The 24,405-nt window shown below is 34.5% G+C and overlaps 1 protein-coding gene and 1 long non-coding RNA gene across 5 annotated transcripts in view; one reads left to right on the forward strand and one right to left on the reverse strand.

Moving 5' to 3' along the window:
* Positions 1-24,405, reverse strand: part of LOC306657926 (sodium channel protein type 1 subunit alpha-like) — a 271,243-nt gene that overhangs the window by 171,122 nt on the left and 75,716 nt on the right. For 3 of the 4 annotated variants that reach the window (XM_079134422.1, XM_079134421.1, XM_079134423.1), the window contains 3 exons: positions 23,731-23,835; positions 23,324-23,594; positions 14,043-19,176 (listed from right to left, as the gene is read on the reverse strand). The exons of the other annotated variant lie outside the window; for it this stretch is intronic. In XM_079134422.1, the coding sequence (XP_078990548.1) occupies positions 17,984-19,176; positions 23,324-23,594; positions 23,731-23,835 (1,569 nt within the window). In that variant the 3' untranslated portion in view covers positions 14,043-17,983. Of the gene's footprint in view, positions 1-14,042; positions 19,177-23,323; positions 23,595-23,730; positions 23,836-24,405 lie in introns of those variants that run through there. 4 annotated transcript variants of the gene reach the window in all.
* LOC306657931 overlaps positions 1-24,405 on the forward strand; it is a 106,927-nt gene that overhangs the window by 27,864 nt on the left and 54,658 nt on the right. The gene's annotated exons all lie outside the window — the stretch shown is intronic.

Consider the following 24,405-nt stretch of genomic DNA (forward strand, 5'->3'; position numbering starts at 1 on the left):
ATGACTGGACAGATCAAATAGTGACAGTCCTGGGAGCTCCAAACTTGTTCTGTCCTTCTAGTGGCTTCTACCTTCAGATATTGACTATATTAGATTTTAGTATTGTTTGGATCTGGAATGTCCCCTGTAGGCTCATTTATTGAGGACTTTATCCTTAATGCAGCAATGTTCTGAGGTGGGTTTCTGGAGGGATTTGAGGGTAATTGCATCAGTGGATTGATGGATTCAACTATGAATTCATCAAGGGTTTGATATAATATAATGCTATTGGGAAGTGGTGGAAACTGAAGAAAGTTGAACCTCATTGAAGGCGGTGGGTTCTTCGGGGCCCTTGAAGAATATAATTGTCCCAGGCCCTTCTTGTCTTTGTCTCCATCTGTATTTCTTTTCCCCATCCCACTTTCTGGATGAGGTAAGGAACTTTCTTTCGTCATGTCCTTCCACCCATGATGCTCTGCTTTACCTCAGGACAAAGCAACCCTTAATTGAAAACTCTGAAGCACTGAGTCGAAACAAAATTTTCCTCCTTTAAATTGTTTTCTCAGGTATTTTATCACAATGAGTAAAAGCTGACAGTTTTCAAGGCCACTGTGGAACTGGCTATTCTTAGTGAGATTCATTCATTTCCTTGTTTAAATTCTCCTTTGGTGAATTGCCAAAGTTCTGAAAAAGTTGGGTTTAATTATTTTTGCCAGTGTTTCCATTCTTTTATAGAGAAGTGAATCTTCAGAAGTCTTTAATCTGATATTTTTACTGATGTCTTTTTGCTTGTGTATGTGGTGTTGAGGATTGAACTAGACGAGTGCTATACTAATGAGTTACGTCCCAAGTCCTCCACTGATGTCTTGCAAGTCCAAATTCATTAAGTCTTCAGTCAGAACTCCAAAATGAAATAAGTATTTTATCTTATTTTAAATCATTCACTTATAAGAGTGAGAAATAAAATAACTAATCATCACAGATTTATGGTAAATTTTTGATTAGCACATAATGATGGAATCTGTTAGATATTCCTAACACAATATAACAACATAATTTGGCCAATATTACTTGCCAGTACTTCCTCCTCCTTCCCTGGTTCCTTTCCTGTACTGATCTCCCTTTGATTTTCATGGGATCATCCCCCACACCCACCACCAACTTTCTTTTCCCTTTTGTTCTCTGACTTCCACATTTCACTTAACACAGTGATCTCCAGTTCCATCCATTTTTTCTTCAGATGGCATAATTTCGTTTTTCTTTATGACTGAATAAAACTCTATAGTGTTGATTACCACATTTTCCTTATGCATCATCCCTTGATGGACACCTAGACTGGGTCCATATTTTGGCTATTGTCAATTGTACTGCTATAAATATGGGTGTACATGTATCACTGTATATGATGACCTTAATTCTTGAGTATAAATATCAAGAAGTGATACAGCTGGGTCATATGGTGGTTCCATGCCTAGTCTTTCAAGGAACCTCCATAATGATTTCAATAGTGGTTGGACTAATTTATAATCCCACCAAGAGTGTAAAAGTGTTTCTTTTTCCCACATTCTCTCCAACATTTATTATTGTTTGCATTCTTGATGACTACCATTCTGACTGGTGTGAGATGAAATTTCAGTGTAGTTTTGATTTGAATATTCCTAATTGTTAATGATGTTGAACATTTTTTTTTCATGTGTTTGATTTGTATTTCTTCTTGAGAGGTGTCTGTATAATTTAGTTGCCCATTTATTAATTGGGTTATTTGATTTTTGATGTTAAATTTTTTGGGGGGATTCTTTATATATTCTAGATGTTAATCCTCTGTCAAAAGACTAGCTAGCAATAATTTTCTTCCATTCTGTAGATTTCTTCTTCACATTCCTACTTTGCTGTGTAGAAGCTTTTTAATTTAACACATCCCATTTATTAACTCTTGGCATTTTTCCTGATCTTTAGGGGTCCTACTGAGAAAGTCATTGCCTGTGCCTATATGCTGGAGTATTGACTCCACACTTTTTTCTAGGAATTGGATAGTTTCTGTTATTCCTAGGTCTTTGATCCATTTTGAGTTGATTTTTGTTCAGGGTGAGAGATAATGGTCCAGTTTTGTTCTTATACATATGGATAACTGGTTTTCCCAGCATCATTTGTTAAAAATGTTGTCTTTTCTCCAGTGTGTGTTTTTTGCCACCTTTGTCGAGTATCAGATGACTGTATCTATGAGCATTTGTCTCTGTGCCTTCTGTTCTGTACCATTAGTCTATGTTTGTTTTTATGCAATACCATGCAGTTTTTGTTACTATAGCAATTAAACTGTAGTATAATTTGAAGTCAGGTATTTTGATACCTCCAGCATTGCTATTGTGGCTTATAATTGCTTTAAGCCATTCTGGGTCTCTTATTCTTTCAGGTGAATTTGAGGACTATTTTTTCTAGTTCTATGATGAATGTCATTGGTATTTTGATGAGGATTACATTGGATCTGTAAACTGCTTTTGATTGTATGGTCATTTTAACAATATTAATTCTACCTATCCATAAATATGGGCAGTCTTTCCATCTTCTTAGGTCTTCTTCAATTTCTTTCTTCAGTGTTCTAAAGTTTTCATTTTAGAGATCTTTTACCTCCTTGGTAAGATTTGTTAGACTTCTTCCTAGGGATTTGTTTTGAGGCTATTGTGAATAAAATTGTTTTTATGATTTCTTTCTCAGAAGATTTGTTGTTGGTATACAGAAAAAGTCTTGATTTTTGTATGTTAATTTTGTAACTTGCTACTTTGACAAGTTTTTTTTATTAGCCCTATCAGTCTTTTGGTGGAGTTGTTGGATTTTCTAGGTATAGGATCATATCATCAGCAAACAGTGATAATTTGACTTCTTCTTTTCCTATTTTTAATCCTTTTATTTCCTTCCCTTACCTAATTGCTCAGGCTAGAATTGCTAGCACTATATTAAATAAGAGTGGACATTTTTATCATTTTCTAGATTTTAAAGGAAATGCTTTCAGTTTTTCCCATTTACAATGAGGTTGGCCTTGGGCTTTTCATCCTTAGCCTTCATGTTGAGGTGGTTTCCTTCGATCCCTAGTATCTTTTATCATGAATGAGTGTTGAATGTTGTCAAAGGCCTTCTCTGCATCTATGGAGATGACTAAATGATTTTTGTTCTTAATTCTATTTACATGATGAATAACATTCATTGATTTGCGTATGTTAAACCATCCTTACCTCTGGAAGAAACTCAACTTGGTCAGTTATGTATAATCTTTTTAATATGTTGTTGAACATGATTTGCTAACATTTTATTAAGCATTTTTGCATCTGATTTCATCAGGGATATTGGTCTGTAGCTTTCTTTTCTTGATGCGCCCTTATCTAATTGTGGTTGATAATGGCTTCATGGAATGAATTTGGAAGTGTTCTGTCCCTTTATATTTCATGGGACAATTTGAGGAATATTTGAGGACTATTGATATTACTTCTTCTTTAAAAGTCCAACAGAAGAATTCAGCTGAGAATCCATCTGGCCCTGGGCTTTTCTTTGTTGGAAGGACTTTTCTTTGTTGGAAGGACTTTTCTTTGTTGGAAGTTTTTGTTTGTTTGTTTATTTGTTTTTTCCTGATTCTATTTCATTACAAGTTATTGGTCTGCTTAGGGTTTTCTATGTCTTCTTGATTCAGTTTTGGCAGACCATATTTGTCTAGAAATGTATTCATTTCTTCTGGATTTTTCAATTTGTTGGAGTATAAGTTTTCAAAGTAGTCCCTAATATGCTGGATTTCTGTATTATCTGTGGTGATTTTTCCTTTTTCACCTCTAATTTTATTCATTTGTGTCTTCTCTATTTTTCTTTTGGTTGGTTTGGCTAAAGACTTATTGGTCTTGTTTATCTTTTCAAAAACAAACTCTTCATTTCATTGATCCTTTCTTTAAATTCTCAAGTTTATTAATTTTGACTCTGATCTTAATTATTTCCTTTCTTCTACTGGTTGTGCAACTTATTTCTTCTTCTTTTTCAAGGTCCTTGAGGTGCATCATTGGGTTGTTTATTTTGGATATTTCTGATTTTCTTATGTGGGCACGCCTAGCTATAAATTGTCCTCTTGGAACTGCTTTCATACTTTCCAAGAAGTTCTGACATATTGTATCATTATTATCATTTGATTCTAAAAATTTTTAAATTTCTCCTCTGATTTCTTCTATTACATATTATTTATTCAAAAATGTACTATTTAATCTATCTGTATTTAATCTATCTAGTTTTTGTAGGGTTTTGTTATATTGATTTCTAACTTCATTCCATTACAATCTAACAAGATGCAAGAAATTAAATCAATTGTTTTTTTGTTAAGAGTTGATTTGTAGATAAATTATGGTCTATTTTGAGGAAGGTTCCATGAACCACTGAGAAGACAGTGTATTCAACTACTATTGAATAAAATATTCTATAGTTGTCTGTTAACTACATCTGATTTATAATGTTTTTCAGTTCCATAGAGTGTTTACCAAGTTTATGTCTGGAAGACCTAACTAATGGTGAGAGAAGTGTGTTGAAATCACCTAGTATTATTCTACTGGGGGTCTATCTGAGCCTTAAATTTTAGTAGTGTCTCTTATTAAATCAGATAACTACAACCACATTTGGGGCACAAATATTTGTTATTATTATATCTTCTTCTTGGATTAATCTCTTTACCAATATACAGTGATCTTCTTCATCTCTACTGATTAATTTTGGTGTGAAATCTGCTTTCTCAGATATGAGAATAGCTACTTCTGTTTATTCTCAGGCTCCATTCACATCGTTCATCAATTTCCATCCTTTTACTTTTACCCCATGGCTGTCTTTGCCTATAAGGTTGGTTCTTGAGAAGAGCATAATTTTTGATCTTTTAAAAAAATTCATTCTGGCAGCCTATGTCTTTTAATTGGAGAGTTGAGACCATTTACTTTGAATGTTACTACTGAAAGAGAATTTATTATTTCCTACAATTTGGATGTATTTATAATGCTTAATTTGGTTCTTTCTCCCTTTTTTAGCTACTCTTCAAATGAGATTTGTTCATTTATGAGCTCTGAGGTTCGTTTTTAATTTCTTCTGTGTGGAGTATTTATTTAAGTAATTTCTACAGTGAAAATTTAGTAGTCATGAATTCTTTTAGTTCTGGCTTATTTTGGAAGCTTTTTATTTCCCATTCCTTTTCAATTTTGAAGGATAGCTTTGCTGGATATAGCAGTCTTGCTTGATAGTTATTTTCTTTCAGGACTTTAAACACATCATTCCATCATTCCAAGTCCTTCTGACTTTTAGTTTGTGCTGAGAAATCATAAGTGACTCTGATTGGCTTGCCTTTAAATGTGACCTGACATTTTTCTCCTGAATTTTTAAAAATTCTATTCTTGTTCTGTATGTTAAGCATTTTAATTACAGAGTTGTGGAAAGGTTCTTTTTGATCTTATGTTATTTGAGGTTCTGAATATATTCCATATCTGGATATTAGTCTCATTCTGAAGGTTTGGATAATTTTCTATTATTCCTTCCCTGAAGAGGTTATCCATTCCATTAACCTGCATCTCACAGTCCTCCTCCATTCCAGGTATTTTAAAATTTGGTCTCTTAATATTGTCCCAGAGTTCTGATGTATTCTGATCATGGTTACTTTCTTTTCTTTAAAGCTGTATGAATGTTCAAGGTTGGTCACTTTGTCTTCCAGCTTGGAAATTCTGTCTTCAGCATGGTCTACTCTATTACAGAGACTTTCAACTGAATGTAATTTGTTGTGTCTTTCATTTCCAAGATTTATGTTTTGTTCTTTTCAGTATCTCTATCTCCTTATTGAATTTATCTTTCATATTCTGTACTGACTTCCTTAATTTTCTCAGTTGTTTTTCTGAATTCTTTTGGAATTCATTTGTCATTTTTATACAATTCTTTTGGATTCTTTATCTGACTTTTCATCACTTCAGTATCTTTGGAGTCAGCTGGTGAATTATGAATTTTAGGAGGCATTATATTACCTTGTTTTTCATATTTCTTGTATTCCTTCACTGGGTACTATGCATTTGTTGATGGGGGGAATTTCTCTTCCACTCTTATGTATGGGCCTTTTTAGGATACAGTTTTCCCTTGCCAAAGTATACTAGCATGATCTGGATTAAGACCCCCAAAGGTGTGGTATCTACAGTATTTGTGTTAATTCTCTGTTTTTGTGGTAGCAGTAGATGTCCATGAATGTGATCTAAGGGCACACCAGTAGCTGTTTCTACTTGGGGCCTGGTTATTAGTTTGGGTTTTTGTCTCTTCTAGTCTTTGTATTTAAGTATAGCTGAAGATTTAGTGGCATCAATTTATATGTAGAGCAAGGTCTGCTCTCTTTTGGTTGAGTTTAGTTTGGCAACAGAGTGTCTACCCTGTGAACTTATAGTATCTCTGTAGGCTACCAGTCATTCACAGAATAGTGGGAAACAAACAATAGCAACAACCAATGCAAATCATATACAGTATTAAAATAAATATTTGGTTCCTACTATAACATATTCAATTTTAATTACCACAAAAAATAGAAATGGTGGGGCTAGCAATGTCCAACAACAAAAACGATAAGTAACAATAAACTAGATCTGATATTAAATCAAACAACAGATGTCAACTAAGTCATCCACAGCAGTAATAACTGCAACAGCATGAATGGTGGGGCAGGAGTGATATAAACAAATTAGTTCTGAAAGATGGTAAAAAATACAGTTAATTAAGAGAAAAGAAAATGTGGCAGGAAGGTAAAAGAGATTTTAAAGTTTCACAAAGTGAACAGAGAATGCAGAAGAGATGTAGCAAGTGACAGTTCTAGGGAAGGAGGAAAAAAATTAGGAGAAATAAAGTAAAGGGAAAAAGATAGCAATAAAATTTGGCTGTTAGCAGTGAAAGAAAAACAAGAAAAAGGAACAAGAGAAACAAGTGAAAACAAAATGAAATTATACAAAACAAAAACCCTAACCAATAGACATGGTAAGGAAAAGTAACTTCATTAAAATATATATATATATATATATATATATATATATAAATGATAAAAAAGAAACAAATACGTATATGTGCATATGTCTATGAACCATTCATCATAGCAATAACTCTCTCTCTCTCTCTCTCTCTCTCTCTCTCTCTCTCTCTCTCTTTCACACACACACACACACACACACACACACACACACACACACACAGAGAGAAAGATTCTTTTTTCTTTTTGACCAGGATTGAACCCAGGGGCACTTAACCACTGAGTAACATCTCTTTTTAAAATATTTTGTTAGAGACAGAGTCTTGCTGAGTTACTTAGGACCTGGCTAAGTTGCAGAGACTGACATTGAACTCTTGATCCTCCTGCTTCAGCCTCCAGAGTCGTTGGGATGACAGGTGAGCACCACTACACCTGGTGAAAAGATTCTTAATGGAAAATGATGGAATCCTCTCCACTGAGGTGGTCATTGTTTATGCCGAACTGTCTTTCTTTGCATTTCTTCTTGATCTATGTACTGAGAGCAAAGGCAAGGGCTGGGGTTTGTTAACCCCTTCCTCTTTTTGTGTTGCCGTCCTAGCTGCCAATTGGAGTGGGCTGTCTGAAACTGGTTGAAACAAGTCTCAGTTTCCCTTCTCATGAGTATGAGGTAGGACAGAAAGTGAAGTACTGTCAGTTGGAATTTTGTCTGCACAGACCCCACTACTATGGGAGGAGTTCTAAAGGCTGAGGCTTAGGTCACATCAGGCCTTAGGGGCTTTATCGGGTGGTATTTACCCTGGAAAAATTAGATCAACATGCCCCTGAGGTCCAGCATTTCCTGGTCTGTCAGAGGTCTGGCTCTTAGGAACCTTCAAAAAATTCCACTCATGGGGCTGGGGAGCCAATCTTCTGCTGCCCAGGAACAGTCTTCCCAGACTTAGTCCCTGAGTGTACTCACACCCATCTGTTTACCTTCCTGACTCCCTTCAGCTCATCACATGAGCCATTAGACTCCAAGGAGAAGTGAGTTAGCCTCCCTTTTGCTTTTCTGACTTGAACTCCCTGGCTACAGTCTACTCTGTGCCCATTTTGTTGCCATTCTGCTGGGTACACCCTAAGCTGCTCGGTAGGTGCTTGCCAGGTCAGCATGGCAGTGTGTGCTATGATTTCTTGGCCCTGTAGCAGCAGCTGTAGGGAGCTGCCTGAAGATGTCTCCACCTCAGCTCTCAGCTGGTTGGGAAGCACAGAGAACTTTTCAGGCACCAGTGCCTAGTGAAACCTCTGGATCAGCTAAGTTTCTGATCTCAGGTTTTTTTAGTACCAAATCTGTGTTTCTCCTCCCCTCTATGGTGAACCAGCGCCACCACTGCTGCGATCAGCTTGGCTTCAATGTACTCGTTCTTTGTTTAATGTACCCAAATTTCTGAGCTACAGAGCAGTCTTCTTCTACCCTGCTATCTTGAATCATTTATGTTAATTTTTTAAAAAATATAAAGTTAACTGCTGAGTGATTCTCTCTAACAAAATAGCACTTAAGATTGGAAAGAATGACAGAAGCAGTATTTCTAGGCAGGTATTCTACCACTGAGCCACATCTCCAGCCCCCTAAGGACCAATATTTCTAAATTATGGAATTGCTTAAGTCCCACATTGTAGAAAATCTATATTTGTCTCTTCTTCCAAAGTAGAATTTCCTCTGATTGATTTTGAAGGAAAGCACACTCATGTTAATGAATATCTGCTTGATGGGCCCAGGCTGGAGATGAAAGAGAAAGTTGATGAAAAAGTTACTGTTTTTCACCATATAATCACCACCACTGCTTTAACATATATCACAAGTATCTGTGCATTCAAATTTTGCAACAAAGACAGTTTGGTAATAAATGACATTAATAATACCAAGACAATTTTTTTTTTTTTAAAGTTTCACATAATGGTAGCACCCCACATTTTTGCAAAATAATTTTCATAAAATCTGCAATGAAGCCTGGTATGGTGGTGCATGCCTGTAATCCCAGCACCTCAGGGGCTGGGGCTGGAGGATCCTAAGTTCCAGTCTTAGCAACTTAGGCAATTCTCAAATCAGAGATACGCTACCTCTAATAAAACATAAGCAAAAGGACTGGGGATGTGGCTCAGTGGTTAAGCACCTCTGGGTTCAATCTCCAGTACAAAACAAAACAAAACAAAACAAAAAAATGTGATATATGGGTTCTATTTTTTTCATGAAAAATTTTTTTAATTTATATTTTTAAAATATAATGATATAAACCCCACTTATTATTCATTTAGGATGTAAAAAGCTAAGTTGAAATATAGGTTTAAGTCTGAATATAGGAAAAGTTTTTCTTCAAAATATGTTCTTTAATTGTTTTAAAGTGCAGATGGTAACAAAGTACTAACAGAAACTATTAAAATCTCTACTGGAAAAAGTGACCCCTATCTCTGTGGCTATTACATGCAATTAACTATCAATCATACGTAAGAAGATATCGAGTCTGAAAATACCTGATTGTTATGGTTTAGATGTAAGGTGTCCCCTAAAATCTCATGCATGAGACAATGCGAGAAGGGTTAGAGGTGGAATGATTGGAGTATGAAAGCCTTAAGTCAATCAGGGAATTAATCCTTTGATAGGGATTAGTAGGCAGGAGAGGGTGGCTGGAAGAGGTGGGTCCCTGGGATTACTTTTGGGGTTTGTAGTTTGTCTTTGTTGAGTGGAGGTCTTTCTCTGTTTCTTGGCACCATGTTCCCAGCGACTTTCCTCAGCCACTTCTACCATGATGTTCTGCCTCAGTTCAGGCCCAGAGGAATGGAGCTGACTGTCTATGGACTAAAGTCTCTGAAACCATGAGCCCCCAAATTTTTCCTCTTCTATAATTTCTCCTGTCAGATCACAGCAGTGAAAAAGTTGACTAAAACACCAAAGATTACAATATAGGAAAAAGGAAGACACTTAAATTAAGGAATTACCTAAATTTCTTACTGCAAGACTTCTCATTTTGAAGTCCCATTATTTTTAAAAGAGAAAATTGAGAGCATTTGGTATCTGCTAGATAAGTAGTCAGTCACTCATAAGGCAGTGACCTGCACTGCTGCTGTGTGCCTATTTTGAGACTCCATCCTCCGATTTTCTGCTTCAGTAAATCTTGCTGGAGTCTCAGTGTCTTACAAGCACATAATAAAGGTGACAGAGATCATTCATGAGTTAGACCTGGATAGACAATGTCAAAAGCACTTGTTTTCTTAGCTGGGGAAGATTTTGTCTCTCAGGGAAAACTTGACGATGTCTAGAGCAGTTTTGGGTGTCGTAACTGGTCAGAGTGGTGGTGTCTGTTGACATCTAGTGGTTAGACACCAAGGATGCTGCTAAGCATCTTACAAGGTACAAGACAGCTTCCAACAAAGTGTTAACCAACCCAAATGGCAAGAATACAAGAATACCAACATTCTCTCCTCTTAGTGGAAGAGATACTTGGTTTTAATGTAGAATGATACTAAAGTTTTATTTTTTTATTAAAAATCATAAATTTACATAGGGCAATGTTGTTTGATTCATTCTGTTATTTTTTTCCCTTCCCCCCCACCCCTCCCACCCCTCTTTTCCCTCTATACAGTCCTTCCTTCCTCCATTCTTACCACCCTCCTTATAGGTCTCCCCCACCCGGTAAAGTTTTATTTTTTAGAAATATTATTTCCTACTTGTTATGTGGATTTTCTTTGCTTACTGCTAAAACTATTGAGGAAAAGTAGTCATTAACTTTTTCCCAATTTTCTTGACTCATTTTATAAGCAGTAGAATCAGTTCCACATAAATACTCCAACTATCATGTGAAGGACATGTGTGTAGCTTCTTTCAGGCCAGAAAGTACTGAACTACAAGTGTGAAAGTGTTCAGAATAAAAATGGAGGAATTTCTGTCAACTCTAACAAAAGTAATAAATGGCAAATCCAGGAAGTTATAAAGAAAGGGTTATCACACATGATTGCCTGATAAAATTATTACAAAAGACTCTGCCAAACTACATTTCACAAAGGCCACCAAAACCTTACACCAAAAATACTTCCTCAAGAACTTCTGCCCAGTAATAATCTATTCAACCTTGGACTGGTACCACTTTTATTAATTCTCATAGTCAATATTATTATTTTTACATATTTTATTAAGCTAATTAGGGCATGATGTTATATGTCTGTAATCTCAGGTACTTGGGAGGCCAAGGCTGGATTATATAAGTTAAGAGACTAGTCTAGGCAACTTAGTTAGACCCTGTCTCAAAATAAAAATTAAAAAGGACTGGATGTAGGTCAGTGGTAAAGCACCCTTGGGTTCAATCCCTGGTACCACAAGTGAAACAAAAAGTCAAACAAACAAAAAACGCCTTATTTATTCGTCCTCACTTCATCTGTAAAAACCTAATTACCTTGATTTCTTAAAATTCACTCATAATTTACTATGATAAATGTATTTCCATTGCAATTCCCTATTTCCAAGTAAATTTCACTGATCTTTGGAAAATCTTTCTCTGATTGTTATTTAGGTTGGCATAAACTGACATAAGCATAGACCTTTTTTTTTTGGCCTGGGGATTGAACTCAGAGGCACTTAACCACTGGTCCATATCCCCAGCCCTTTTTTCTATTTTATTTAGAGACAGGATCTCTAAAAGGAGACTTGCAATCCTTCTGCCTCAGCCTTCAGATCTGCTGGGATTACAGGCTTGCACCACTGTGCACAGCACTGTATTTTTGTTCTAAAGAACCTTTGAGCTGAAGGAGTTACTGAGGCCAAAACACATAAAATAGGATAGGGTAAAAGATAAGATAAAAGGCAGGAGTCCCAGTCAGGGTGAAGAGATTACAGGCCTAATAGAGTTTATGGGCAAAATAGTGTAGGACTGGCAAAATCCTTGCCTGAGTTTTAAATTTTATCATAACAACAATGAAGAACTGTTGCTGAGTTTCAATCAGGGAAATGACACAAATTTTTAAGCAAAGAAATGACAATCTTACAAAATCTACTCTGACTACTGTACTGACAATAGATGTAGAAGTGAGGGAAGACCGAATTTAGGGTGATGAAGTCAAAAAAGTATTGTATTGCATTATAAAGAGGTTCAAGGTGATGACAGATTGGATTAGGGGTTGGCAGTGGAAATCAGTGAGTACACGGATTCGCCCGGTAAACAGGAGGTAGGACCAACAGGTCCCAGTGAGTGAATGTGGAGGGATGAGGAAGAGAGTCACCAGTAAGGACAACTGGGTGGACGGTGATCTCAGTCACTGAGAAGGAAGACAGACGTACAGATAACACATCATGGAATTAGTACCCTTATAAAATGAGGAAGAGAGACCCAAGCCAGCTCTTTCCTTCATGTGAGGACTCAGAGACTGTAGCCTTTCACAAACCAGGGTAGAAACCTTATCTGTGAACCAAATTGCCCAGCACCTTGATCTTGGACTGTTTTTTTTTTTTTTTTTTTTTTTTTTTTTTTTTTAACTAGGGATTAAACCCAGGGTGTTTTATCACTGAGCCATAATCACAACCCCTTTTTAAATTATTATATTTTATTTTAAAACAGGGTCTCACTAAGTTGCTGGGGCTGGCCTTGAACTCGTGATCCTCCTGCCTCAGCCTCCCCAGTCACTGATATTATAGGCATGTGCCACCACACCCAGAAATCTTGGACATCCTAGACTTCACAAGTGGTAAAAATAAATTTCTGTTGTATAAGTCACCCTATTTTATTATACAAATCTGATCTAAGATAGGATCTAGCCCAAAAATGCTAATACCTTGGCTATTACTATAAGTAATAATCTATCCTTTATTTCTGACTCAAAGTCAGAAATTTTTAGAGCAAAAGTATATTTTCATAAAAAGAATAGGACTGAACTAACTTGAAGATATTTGTCTTCAATCCAAAACTAGGATTTGTTAGCAAATATTACATCTAGAATAGGAATAATTTTTTTCTCAGTTTTACTGGGTTTTCAAATTGTAAAATGTCACTGAACCTTTTCCATTGTTTCATTTATTGTTTCAATTGTTTATAAAAATATTAAATGAGGAGAATCAAGCTAAAACACATGGTATAGACATTACAGATGCATAATAAATCTTAAAATTAGCTTTTTTCTCAGACTGATCGATTGTTATTTGATCAATATGATTCTCAGTGTAATCAAGAATACTGCTAAGTATAACCACATTTACTGTATTGCTTGTTTGTAACTAACACTCATTCATATTTCCTCTTCTGTGTTCATCAAATGCTATTGCAGCAAAGGTCCCCTTTGCTATAGCTTGAATGTAATTTCCCCTCCCTAGTGAGAGATTACCAAGGATCCTGCAGCTCACTTTGCTTAAGCTATGACATAGGGTTATTCATGACGTGGAAGAATTTAGCTTTTCTGCCTTAGGAAATTCATATACATGCCAATCAGGTATGTTGAGATGGATTATGGTATTATTCAATGACTATAATTTTATTTTGTAGACTATCACAACTAATTAGTAGAGTCCCTGGGAATATTCTGTACCTTTTTACATATTGTTATAATAATACACGAGGTTGGAATAATAGACCAATGATTTCTAGTCTATATTACTTAAAGGCCATTAGCAGGACTGGATAAGCATCCTCAAAGAAAATGGAGGTCTATATTAGCTATTTAGCTAAATATGAGAAAAATCACCCACATTTTTTTCTCGGACTATGTTAAAACTCTGTAAACATGTATATTTCCTGAATTCATCATATTGTTTGGATTCACAAATCTCAAAAATAGCTACATTCTGAAATTTTTTGTGTATACTCTATATCCCTAAATGTTCACTACCTATTAACAGGATGCATGAGACTCTTCTACGTACTATATTTATACTTAGTCATATGAAATAGAGAAAATATTTTTGTTATTTAACATTTGTGTAGACTGCATTATCTTCTCATGCAATACAAGGTAACCTGGACTCTCCTACATTTTTAGTAGCAAATGACTGCTATACTACTACCACTACTAATGTTAATTCTTGTTGGGCATTGATCTAATTCCTGTATGTGGATCATCTTATTAAGACATACAACAATGATGACTTATAACCATATTGTGAGGTAGTACTCTTTTTCCACACTTTAGAGATGAGAAAGCTTAGACTTATGTAGGTTAAATAATGTATTCTGGAAATTCAGTGAATCACGGCATATTTGGGATCTAAATACAATTCTGGTTGTAAGATGCTCTTGGTCATTATGTATCCTACAAAACCTCCCAACACTATTACAGAAAAAAAATATACATCACTGTATGGCTAAATGTTCATGTAATTTTGCTTCCAGTACCAATTTTCTCCTCCTGCACAAATCTTGCTTTGCATTTAGATGAATTGCTTTGGAAATCTATATTCTTTGTCCTTATCTTTCTTATCTAGGAATATGTCTTACGGGAGATATTTGAAGCTGTACAGCTTAAAACAAACCAAAAACAAAGAAGGAAGAAAGAAAAAAGACTGTTAGTTACTATTAGAGATGCATTGAATTTGTCTTTATAGAGGCTATTCTTGCTGAATCAGAAAATACATACAAACATGATTTTATTTTTATGACCTTTATTTTTAGATTATATTACAATGTGTAAATCTCAAGTATGACTACAATATAATTTATGACAAACAAACATTTTGAGCATTCATAGGTATCTATGAAATTTGTGAAGAACCCTATGTAAACAGCATTATTATATTCATGGCTATTCACTTATTTTCATGAAGCAATTCTTGACTGTTTTCTTCAAGAATATAGTAACATAACAAATCATAGATATTTAAAAAATTGGTGGCCTGTATTCATAGGTCCCTAAACGTGGTCCAATTACATGACCATCCTACTTTAGCTGACCCTCTTTTCATTACTTCCATTAACATTTCTCTGAAATTGCTATTACAGAGTGCTTTATTTACATATGTATTTTATTTTTAGTCTTTTTAATAAAGCTATCAAAATTCTATAAAATCCAGCTAAACATTTTAGATTGAGATTTTCAACCTAAGTATTTAGAAACAGCCTACATGTCACATATCTTTGCAAATTAGGTAACAGACAAGAAGGCAAATGAGATTCTCCTGTTTTCATCCAAATTCTATGCATGGATTTGTATTCGAATCTGCTTGTTTCTATTTTGTCTAATTTTAAATTTTCATTGTAACTGCGATTCTGTGTCATTAAGTCCAATGAATATATAATTTATGTGGTAGTACGATAGTGCCTTCAGAAGGGCAGTATTTTGTAATTAGTACAAACAGTAATCTACATGAAAGGAGAAGTTTATTTTTACTTCAAGCTTTACTTAATGAGCTCTTAGTGCCAAATATTATCTTTAATTGATAAAATATCACAAGTAGTCATTTCTGGGACAAGTATATATGTATAAAATCTAACGATGTTATATACTTCTAAAAAATTATAGTTCAGGATGAAATAGAAAAAAAGAACAATTTTGTAATTATTTTTCTGAAATACTAAGAAAAAATTGTGAAGATCCAGTTGCCAATATTTTTTATTTTACATAAAAATCAGGCAATGTAAAAACATTAATAATAAATCACAGATAAACCTGCTCAGCAAACATCTTTTCATGCTGTATCATATAAAAATTCACAATACTATTATGTTTATATGGGTGTAAAATAATGATGAACTGAATCCATATTTAAGGTGATATTAATTTTTAATAGGATGTATTTAAAAATCTTATAAATGTAATTTCTTTTGTATTCTTCCCTAATTAACTTTTCAAAAATCTATTTTCAATGGGCTTAGCAGGTATGAAATGCAATGCTTCATATAGTCTAGTGAAACACTGCATGGCGCCTTTCATATTAAATTAAAAGCAATTCAAATACCTAAGATAAATGAATAAATATAGTTGTAAAGAATCTTTGGCCCTAGATTTAATTTCATAGATACAATTGTCCAGAAGTGACAATCTCTTGTATGGGTATTGTAAAGTACATCACAATTTAAAAACATTCTAGATATCAAGTTCCATGGAAATGTCTCTTAGTTTTTAATTTGACTCTTGTGGCTATCTTTCTTAGTCTCTCCTCTCCATCTCTCATTCTCTATCTATGTCTCTTCACCTCTACAGGTACGATTAAATATCCCTTAAAAAAAAAAAATTGGATGGAACAACAAAAATGTGTTTTAATGACTTACATAGACATAATTTGTTATTTCTAAAAATGTAAATTTATGAAGTATGTTTTACATATTTGCTTCAATGTCTTCCTGAAAAATCCTCTAAATGAAACCACTTTTCTACTTATGTGCCTCAACCTTTGCCTAATTTCGGATAACTTGACAGAAGAAAGATTTCATGTTTCTGGAATAAATCCTTGAGAAAATGCACCATGGCCTTAAATGTTTTTTACTATTTGACAAGAGCATTTTTTAAAAACTAGATATCTCATCCTTGATAGGATGATAACAGCTAGAGCAAAATAAACATATGCTTTTGAAATCATAAGTCTAAATTACTTTATTTCTTAATGCAAAGTGTACTTCATATCAAAGAATATTGAGAAGAAAGTGACATCCTCATTATTTTGTAGATGAAAGTAAAGAGGTCCAAACTGATTACTTCTAAAATGTAAGAAAGTAAGTTAGAGGCAAGAAAACAAGTTGATGAGTATCACTTTTTGAATACAACTTCATTCACAGGAAACACCTGGCAAGCAGGTGTTAAAAACCTGCTATACAAGATAACTTGAAAGCTTGCCAAACACATTTCGGATAGTATATAAGGATGCAGGAAATACTGTGCCCAAGTCATTATCTGCTCAGACCCATACTCTGGTATCAAATAGATAATTGCATATTGGGAAGCATTTCATTGAAAACAAACATCAAATTTGCTTAAAGTTAAAGGATGACTAAACAAAAATGCATAAGAGAGATTATAAATGTGACAAAAGGGATTGAGTTGGGCCATTATTTGTATGGTTGAGCAGCACAGACCAGTGCTAGATTGTGTAAATAACAGTAGATATTTGTCAATTACTTTTTCCCTTAATTACCTTCATTTTTTTCTTTTGAAAAATGTGATAGTGAGAATGAAATTTCAAGTTCTATGGTTACTGTATGAACAAAGTGAGAGATAAAAAGATAGGCTGACCATGTGTGGTGGTGTGGTACTACTTAGTTCTAGCTACTCCCAGGATGGAGGGGGCGGCTTGAGTCCAGGAGTTCAATGTAGTGGGCAACATAGTGAGATCCCATCCACACAGCACAACACAACGAAAGATGCGCTATGAAACTCAGTACTCTAAAGCTAAGTTTCTGAGTCCGGATAAATGTAACTTCAGGTAAATAACAAGTATTTGTATAAATGAAGAGCCTATGTGTGTTTTTAATCCATGGCATTTTTATAGGCACGTATAAATTGGTTCTGAAGCAATGTAGAATGAACTCGAGCACCTCAAAACGGAATGATCTCTGTACATGGAAAAAAGATTCTAGCTCCCTAATAAGATGTTTTAACTAAACATTCATTCCTGATGTTCATTACTTCTATCAGGAACTTCATTCCAAAACCAAGACAAAATACTTTTATTGATACCTAAATAATAGATATTTTCCTATTTGTGTTTGCATTTGTGTGCATGTGTATGAGGGGCGGTTGTAATCATGATCTAGTGAGAAGTTAAGTAGGCAGATGTGAAAATTTTCTATATGGTCTTCTGATATGTTAAAAAAATTTAAATCACCTGTTTGCTGTAATGATGAATCCCTATAGAGTTACTGATATAATTCTTGCAGAATCATTTACCAATGCAAAAATAGCCATCTGCTCATGCTGCCCACCTATTTTAGCAAATCAGAGCTAGTTACTGGACTGCCTTTTGAGAATGTTTTGATAAAAAGAATTTGGCATACACTCCTTAAAAGAGTCTTATTGACACAATTAAATCACCTTCACAGGTAGTAAACAATATGTCCAAATGAAGCTCTATTTTTTGCTTTCCTTGCCATCTTTCCCTTTGTCTTCCTTTTCTGTGTTGTCTGTTTCATATTTCTCTTTGTCTGGTTTTGTTACACTATCATATGAAGGTGGGGAGATGGTAGATGGGGTTGCATCTGTTTTTTCTGGACTTGAGTTCTCATTAACATTATCAAAAACTATATCTTCTTTATTGGGCAAGTCATCATCTCTGTCTCCATCTTTTATATATATGCTTGATATATTTTTGACATTTTGCCGTAAGCGGTAACGTCTGTAAGCACGCTGAATGATAGTAGCAGATACTTCCTCTTGTTTTCGTTTCAGTGTGGTTGTGATGGGTTCATAGGATACTTTAGAAGGATTTGCAGACATGAACCTTTCTTCCATCTGTGAACGAAGAGAATCCATCTCTCCACTTTCACCCAAAACACGCTTTGTAAAAGCAAATAAAATGTCAAGACAGTGGATCCGGTCTCCACTGACCATTGGCAGGTCCATAGCAATGAGTTGGACTTTGTTTGGTTTTGCTATGAGAAGAGGAGGATCCAGGGCAGCTGCAAAATCAGAGAGTTTGCTATATTCTATAAACTGGGTTGCATCAGGATCAAACTTCTCCCAAACCTCATAGAACATCTCAAAGTCATCCTCACTCAGGGGCTCAGTACTTTCTTCAGTAGCAACACTGAAGTTCTCCAGGATGACAGCAATGTACATGTTCACCACGACCAGAAAGGATATGATGATGTAACTGACAAAATAGAAAATCCCAACGGAGGGGTTCCCACAATCTCCTTCAACTGAACTTCCTGGATGAACTTTTTTGGGGTCACAGTCAGGCGGGGCACTGTTGAGAATAGGTGCAAGCAATCCATCCCAGCCAGCAGAGGTGGTGATTTGGAACAGACAGATCATGCTGTTGCCAAAGGTCTCAAAGTTGAACATGTCATTAATTCCAGCTTCCTTTTTAACATAGGCGAAGTTGGACATTCCAAAGATGGCGTAGATGAACATGACCAGAAAAAGCAGGAGGCCAATGTTAAACAAGGCAGGAAGGGACATCATCAAAGCAAAGAGCAGTGTGCGGATCCCCTTTGCCCCTTTGATCAGACGTAGGATTCGGCCAATCCTGGCAAGACGGATCACTCGGAACAGGGTAGGGGACACAAAATATTTTTCTATCAGCTCAGCAAGAAACATACCTATGGGGGAGGAAAAAAATGAAAAGGATATCTTTAAATATTCATGCTAAACAGTATTAATTCAAAAGTTTTATCTATCATCTTTATCTCTTATGAATTCAGGACTGTTAATGTATATTGAACCAATTTCTTAAAAATTAAGCAATTCTAAAGGAAAATTAGTAGAGTTACTGTTGTCTCACATTTTCCTAACTTTACTAAATTCATAGGCCCTTTTTTCCCTTCACAATATTTTTTAACTTATAAGAATAATATCTACTCATGTAGAAAATTCAAGAAATACAGTGAAGTTTTAAAAGGAAATATAAATATCAGCAAGTATAACTAATTAGTATTCACTATTTTCTTGAGCAACACTGCATTTTTGTATACAGACACATGAACATACAAATATACACACAAATATGATGTCCTTTGATTTTGTGGTTTCTCTTTGTGACAAATTGCATAGATATTTCTATACAAATGACAATTCTTACAATTTTACAATGTTCTGTCAAAATAATTACATATTGATGACCAGCATTTATCCTACTTTCAAGTTTTTGGCTGAAAAAATTACCTGAACAGGCATATTTTCCTAGTTGTATAAGTATGTGCTTTAATAATATATAAATAGAAGTTGGGTCCCACAGTATATTTAAAAATTTGTTTGATACTACAAACCTATCTCTACAAAGTCTATAATACTCCTAACAGTAGTCTATGAATGTGCCCATACCCCACGTTTACCAATACTGGGCACTGAACTTTACCACTGATTTACATCCCTAGCCCGTTTCTTATTTTTTATTTTGAGACAGGATCTTGCTAAATTGCTGAGGCTGAACTTGCACTCCTCCTGCCTCAGCATCCCAAGTTGCTGGGATTACAGGTGTGCACCACCGCATCCAGCAGCACTGCACTTCTTTACAATTTTTACCAGAACGTCTTTTTTTATTTTTTTCTTATTGTTACCATTATTATTTATTGTCTGTTTAGTTATACATGACAGTAGAATGTATTTTGGCAAATTTTACAGACATAGAGTATAACGTATTCTATTTAGGATCCTATTCTTGTGATTGTACATGATAAGGAATTACCCTGGTCATGTATTCAAATACAAGGCTAGGAATGTTACCTTTGATTTATTCTACAGTCTTTCCTTTTCCCCTCCCCGCTCCCTTCCCTTCATTCCCCTTTTTCTAATCCAATGGATTTCTATTATTCCCCTCCCCAACCTCCCTTGTTTGGAGTTAGCACCTACAAATCAGAGAGAACATCTGGCCTTTGTTTGTTTTTAACCCAAACATCTTTATGCCATTTATACTCTATTAAATTACTTATTTATATATTTTTTAAAAATCTATTATTTTTTGTGTTGATTGGATATTCGCATCTTTGTTGGTTATTTTTAACTTTTGGCTGAGTAAGGTCTTTGCCTATTTTTTTATTAGAATGTTTACTACATTCTTACTGATCTACAAAAACTATTTTTCTATTGGAAGTAAGACTCTTTGTTGGACTTGAGTGTTGCATAAAATTCCCCATTTCTTATTCGTCTTTCAATCATTTTTATGTGTGATGAGTGTTCTCACATTGGAAATTTTGATTTTATAGTCATATCCATTACTATGTTTTCTTTATAGACTCAGGTTTGTGTCATGAATAGAAAAAACTGAGTTCATGGTTAAATGTCTATCCCCAAGGCTGGGGATGTAATTCAATGGAAGAACTCTTGCTTAGCATGCCTGAGTTCAACCCCCAGAACCACACATATGCACAAAAAATCTTTTTCCACATATTTTCTACTTGATTCCATCTTTTTTAATGTCCTTTGATTCACTGTCAGTCCTCTGCTTTCCAATTGGTGTTTTATTGTCACCAAAGGGCCATCCAAAACCATCCACTGCAAGATTTAACTGTCAAAGAGTAAAATATTATGAAAGAGCCTATGATGAGCTTGGGAGGGGGATTCAGGGTTCTATCGCTTCATTCACTTAGTGCTCTTTTTTTCTCTTTTTTTTATTGGTGCACTATAGTTGTCCATAATAGTTGGCTTCATTTTAACATAATCATACGTGCATGGACTTTAATTTACTCCATTCCAGTTTCTAGTACTCTTTGTTTCTCTCCCCTCCTTTCTCGTCCTATTTCCCTTCTCCTACTCCACTGGCCTACCTTCTACTCATTTATATATTTTTAATTGGTGCTTTATAAATATACATAAAGGTAGAATTCATTGTAGTATATTTACACATGCACATAGCATAATTTGGTCAAATTCATTCTGCATTTCTTCTCCTTTTCTGTCCCTCCTTCAACCTCCCCAATCTCCTTCTATTTTGCTGATCTTCCATCTTTATGATATCCAACACCCCTCCTTTTTCTCTCTTATTTTGCTCTAGCCTCTGCAGATGAGAGAAAACACTTGACCCTTGATTTTCTGTTTGACTCCATTTTTAATAAACACTAACCTCTGATTCACATGATCATTTTACTGATTCAATAATTCTTATGTATCAAAGTTTATTTTGGATTATCTCTTTGAATCTATTGAGCTTTTATTTTGAAACACTATTATACTTATCATGAATGTTATGATAGTCATAACGTCAAGCAATATGAAGCCACCTCTCATTACCCTAATTTTTTCCATATTAATTTCAGAGTGATTTGGATTCCTATTTTCAGTTTATCAATCCCACCATGTAGAAAGACTTTTGACATTTTCATTGAATTTATAAATTCACTTATAAAAATCATCATTATTTCAATGAAAGCCTTCTTATCCAAGTACTAGATACGCCTTTCAATTATTTTGGCCAATTTTGTCCTTTATTCCATAGAAGTCTAATACATTGTATGTTAAAATTGTTACTAGATATTTTAACTTTATTTTTATTGCAATTATGAGTGAGATTTTTCTTCAAGTATATTTTCCATTCTCCTATGTATCAATATTAATATTAATATTTATACATGTAATTTAAAATCTGACATTTCTGAACTCTAAATGAGTTTCTATTTTTAGTTGATTCTCTTTCATTTTCAAAGACTGTCTGAACTTGGTGAGGATGAAGATCATTGGCTCCTTGGTTTTAACATGTGTATCCTGTTTTCCTATCTGCTGGCATTAGCCAACATTGCTAAATAAGGAGGTAGAAGGGGGATGCTCTTTTTTCTTCTTGACTTGTTGGGAATTGTTTCATTATTTTTCCTTAGTGTTAGTATAAAATTTCTACGTAAATTTTCATTCGTTTTCTTGTATCTTAATTTTAGTGTCACTTCTAGTGATAATATTTTTTTAATAATTGATTTTAAATGTCTCTTCTAAGTTTTGTAGCAGTCAGTTTTGTGGCTCTAAGATAGGAAACCTTTAATAAACCTTTCTGGGCTTGTTTGATGATCTGTAAGCCATATATCCCTTCCATTTAGTTTATAATACTAAAAATAAATATAATGCTAAAATATTGGGTTGTAAAGATAATGGAAAAAAGAGAAAGAAAAAAGAAAGAAAGAAGAAAGGAAGGAAGGAAGGAAGGAAGGAAGGAAGGAAGGAAGGAAGGAAGGAAGGAAGGAAGGAAAGAAGGAAGGAAGGAAGAAAAGAAAAGAAAAGAAAGAAGTCATGGTAATGAAAAGAGAAGTATAAAGTCGTGTACTGTGATTCATAGAAATTACTGTGACTGGTTGAGAAATGACTGTTTTATAGACTGGTCAAGTATTGAGCTTGACATTTCTTGAGACTTTAAATTCAGGAAGAACTTTTACAAAGAGTCACGGGTAGTCTGGCTATTCAAACTGCTAATCAAAAACAGGTCTCGTATGCCCAAACTGCCTATAATTTCAAATTCCGCACTGGTTTCCAAGATATATCTAATAAATAAGCATGTTAGCTAGCTTTGTAAAGGGTAAACCTGGAAACTAAATATCAACAGGTATTATGTCTTCCTGACAGATGAAACTTTTGGCTTTCAGGCCTGTAGGTACGAATCCAGGGATTCTGAAGCAGAGGTTTGGGTCTTTTCCTAAGGTTCTTTCATTCTTTCATTGTACTAATTTATTCCACAGCAGATTTACATTCAAGAATTCAGACACTTTTCTGAGTATATACTGAGTTTAGTTTATTCAAAACTAAAATTTAAGGATTAATAAATGGCCTTACCTACAATGGAGAGGATCACAACCACAAAATCAAAAATGTTCCATCCTACAGTGAAGTAGTAATGTCTAAGGGAGATCAGCTTGAGCACACATTCTCCAGTGAAAAGGATAATAAAAACCACATTTATCCAATATAAAACATCAGTCATGTAATCACTTTGTCCCTCTTTTTCTACCATCATGGTTACCATGTTAAGGCAGATCAGAACCATGATGGTGATATCAAAAACTTGGTTTGTTACTAGGTCAAATATACATCCTTGGAATTTGTTCTGTAAGAAACAAGAATAATATGGAAATTAGAGAATTGTTGAAGTGTCATCTATAAAATTTAATATTCATTAACAACAAACTAAACCTGATTTTAAAATTTATATATATATATGTTAATATGCAGCATTCTTTTACCCCTGGGCGAGGAATTGGCTTTTGTGGTTTCTTGGACCCCAGCTTTTTCATTGCATTGTAGTATTTCTTCTGTTCTTCTGTCATAAAGATGTCTTGACCTCCAAGGTAAAGAAATAAAACAAATCTAGTTAAAACCAGAATCATTGTCCCTAAAACAGGTTAAAAATAAATTTGTGTAGAAATGAAATGCATTTATTATGTCCATGGTAGCTATAAATAAAAATCTCTCTTAAAGGATTGCCTACATATAGTGGCATGAGTCTCTACACATAATGGAATGTGCATATGTAAATACATATACATTACATATAATAAATATTGGCTCAGTTTTCTTTTTATGTACTAATGTGTGTTATTTTAGACTATGTGCTGATATTTTTATCTACTTGTCTCATTGGCATTTTATTGCTAAATAACAAATATGGTAGTGAGGGTTATAAGAGCTAACAGGGGCAAATATCTCCTTTGATGATCTGGTTAGTGTTTTCGACTCTTATAAGGAATATAAGCCCCAAATAATAAATTATTACCAGCTCTACATTCATTTTTATTTGTTTCAGTATGATGCCATTCCTTTAAGAGAGAAAAATGTGCATGTAATAAATAAGTAATTTATGTTTCTTTATCTATGTCTGTATTTCAAGAAACTTTAGGACATCCTAAAAAAATGAATTG

This window comes from Sciurus vulgaris (assembly GCF_902686455.1).
Source record: "Sciurus vulgaris genome assembly, chromosome: 3".
In the NCBI taxonomy this organism is placed as follows: Eukaryota; Metazoa; Chordata; class Mammalia; order Rodentia; family Sciuridae; genus Sciurus; species Sciurus vulgaris.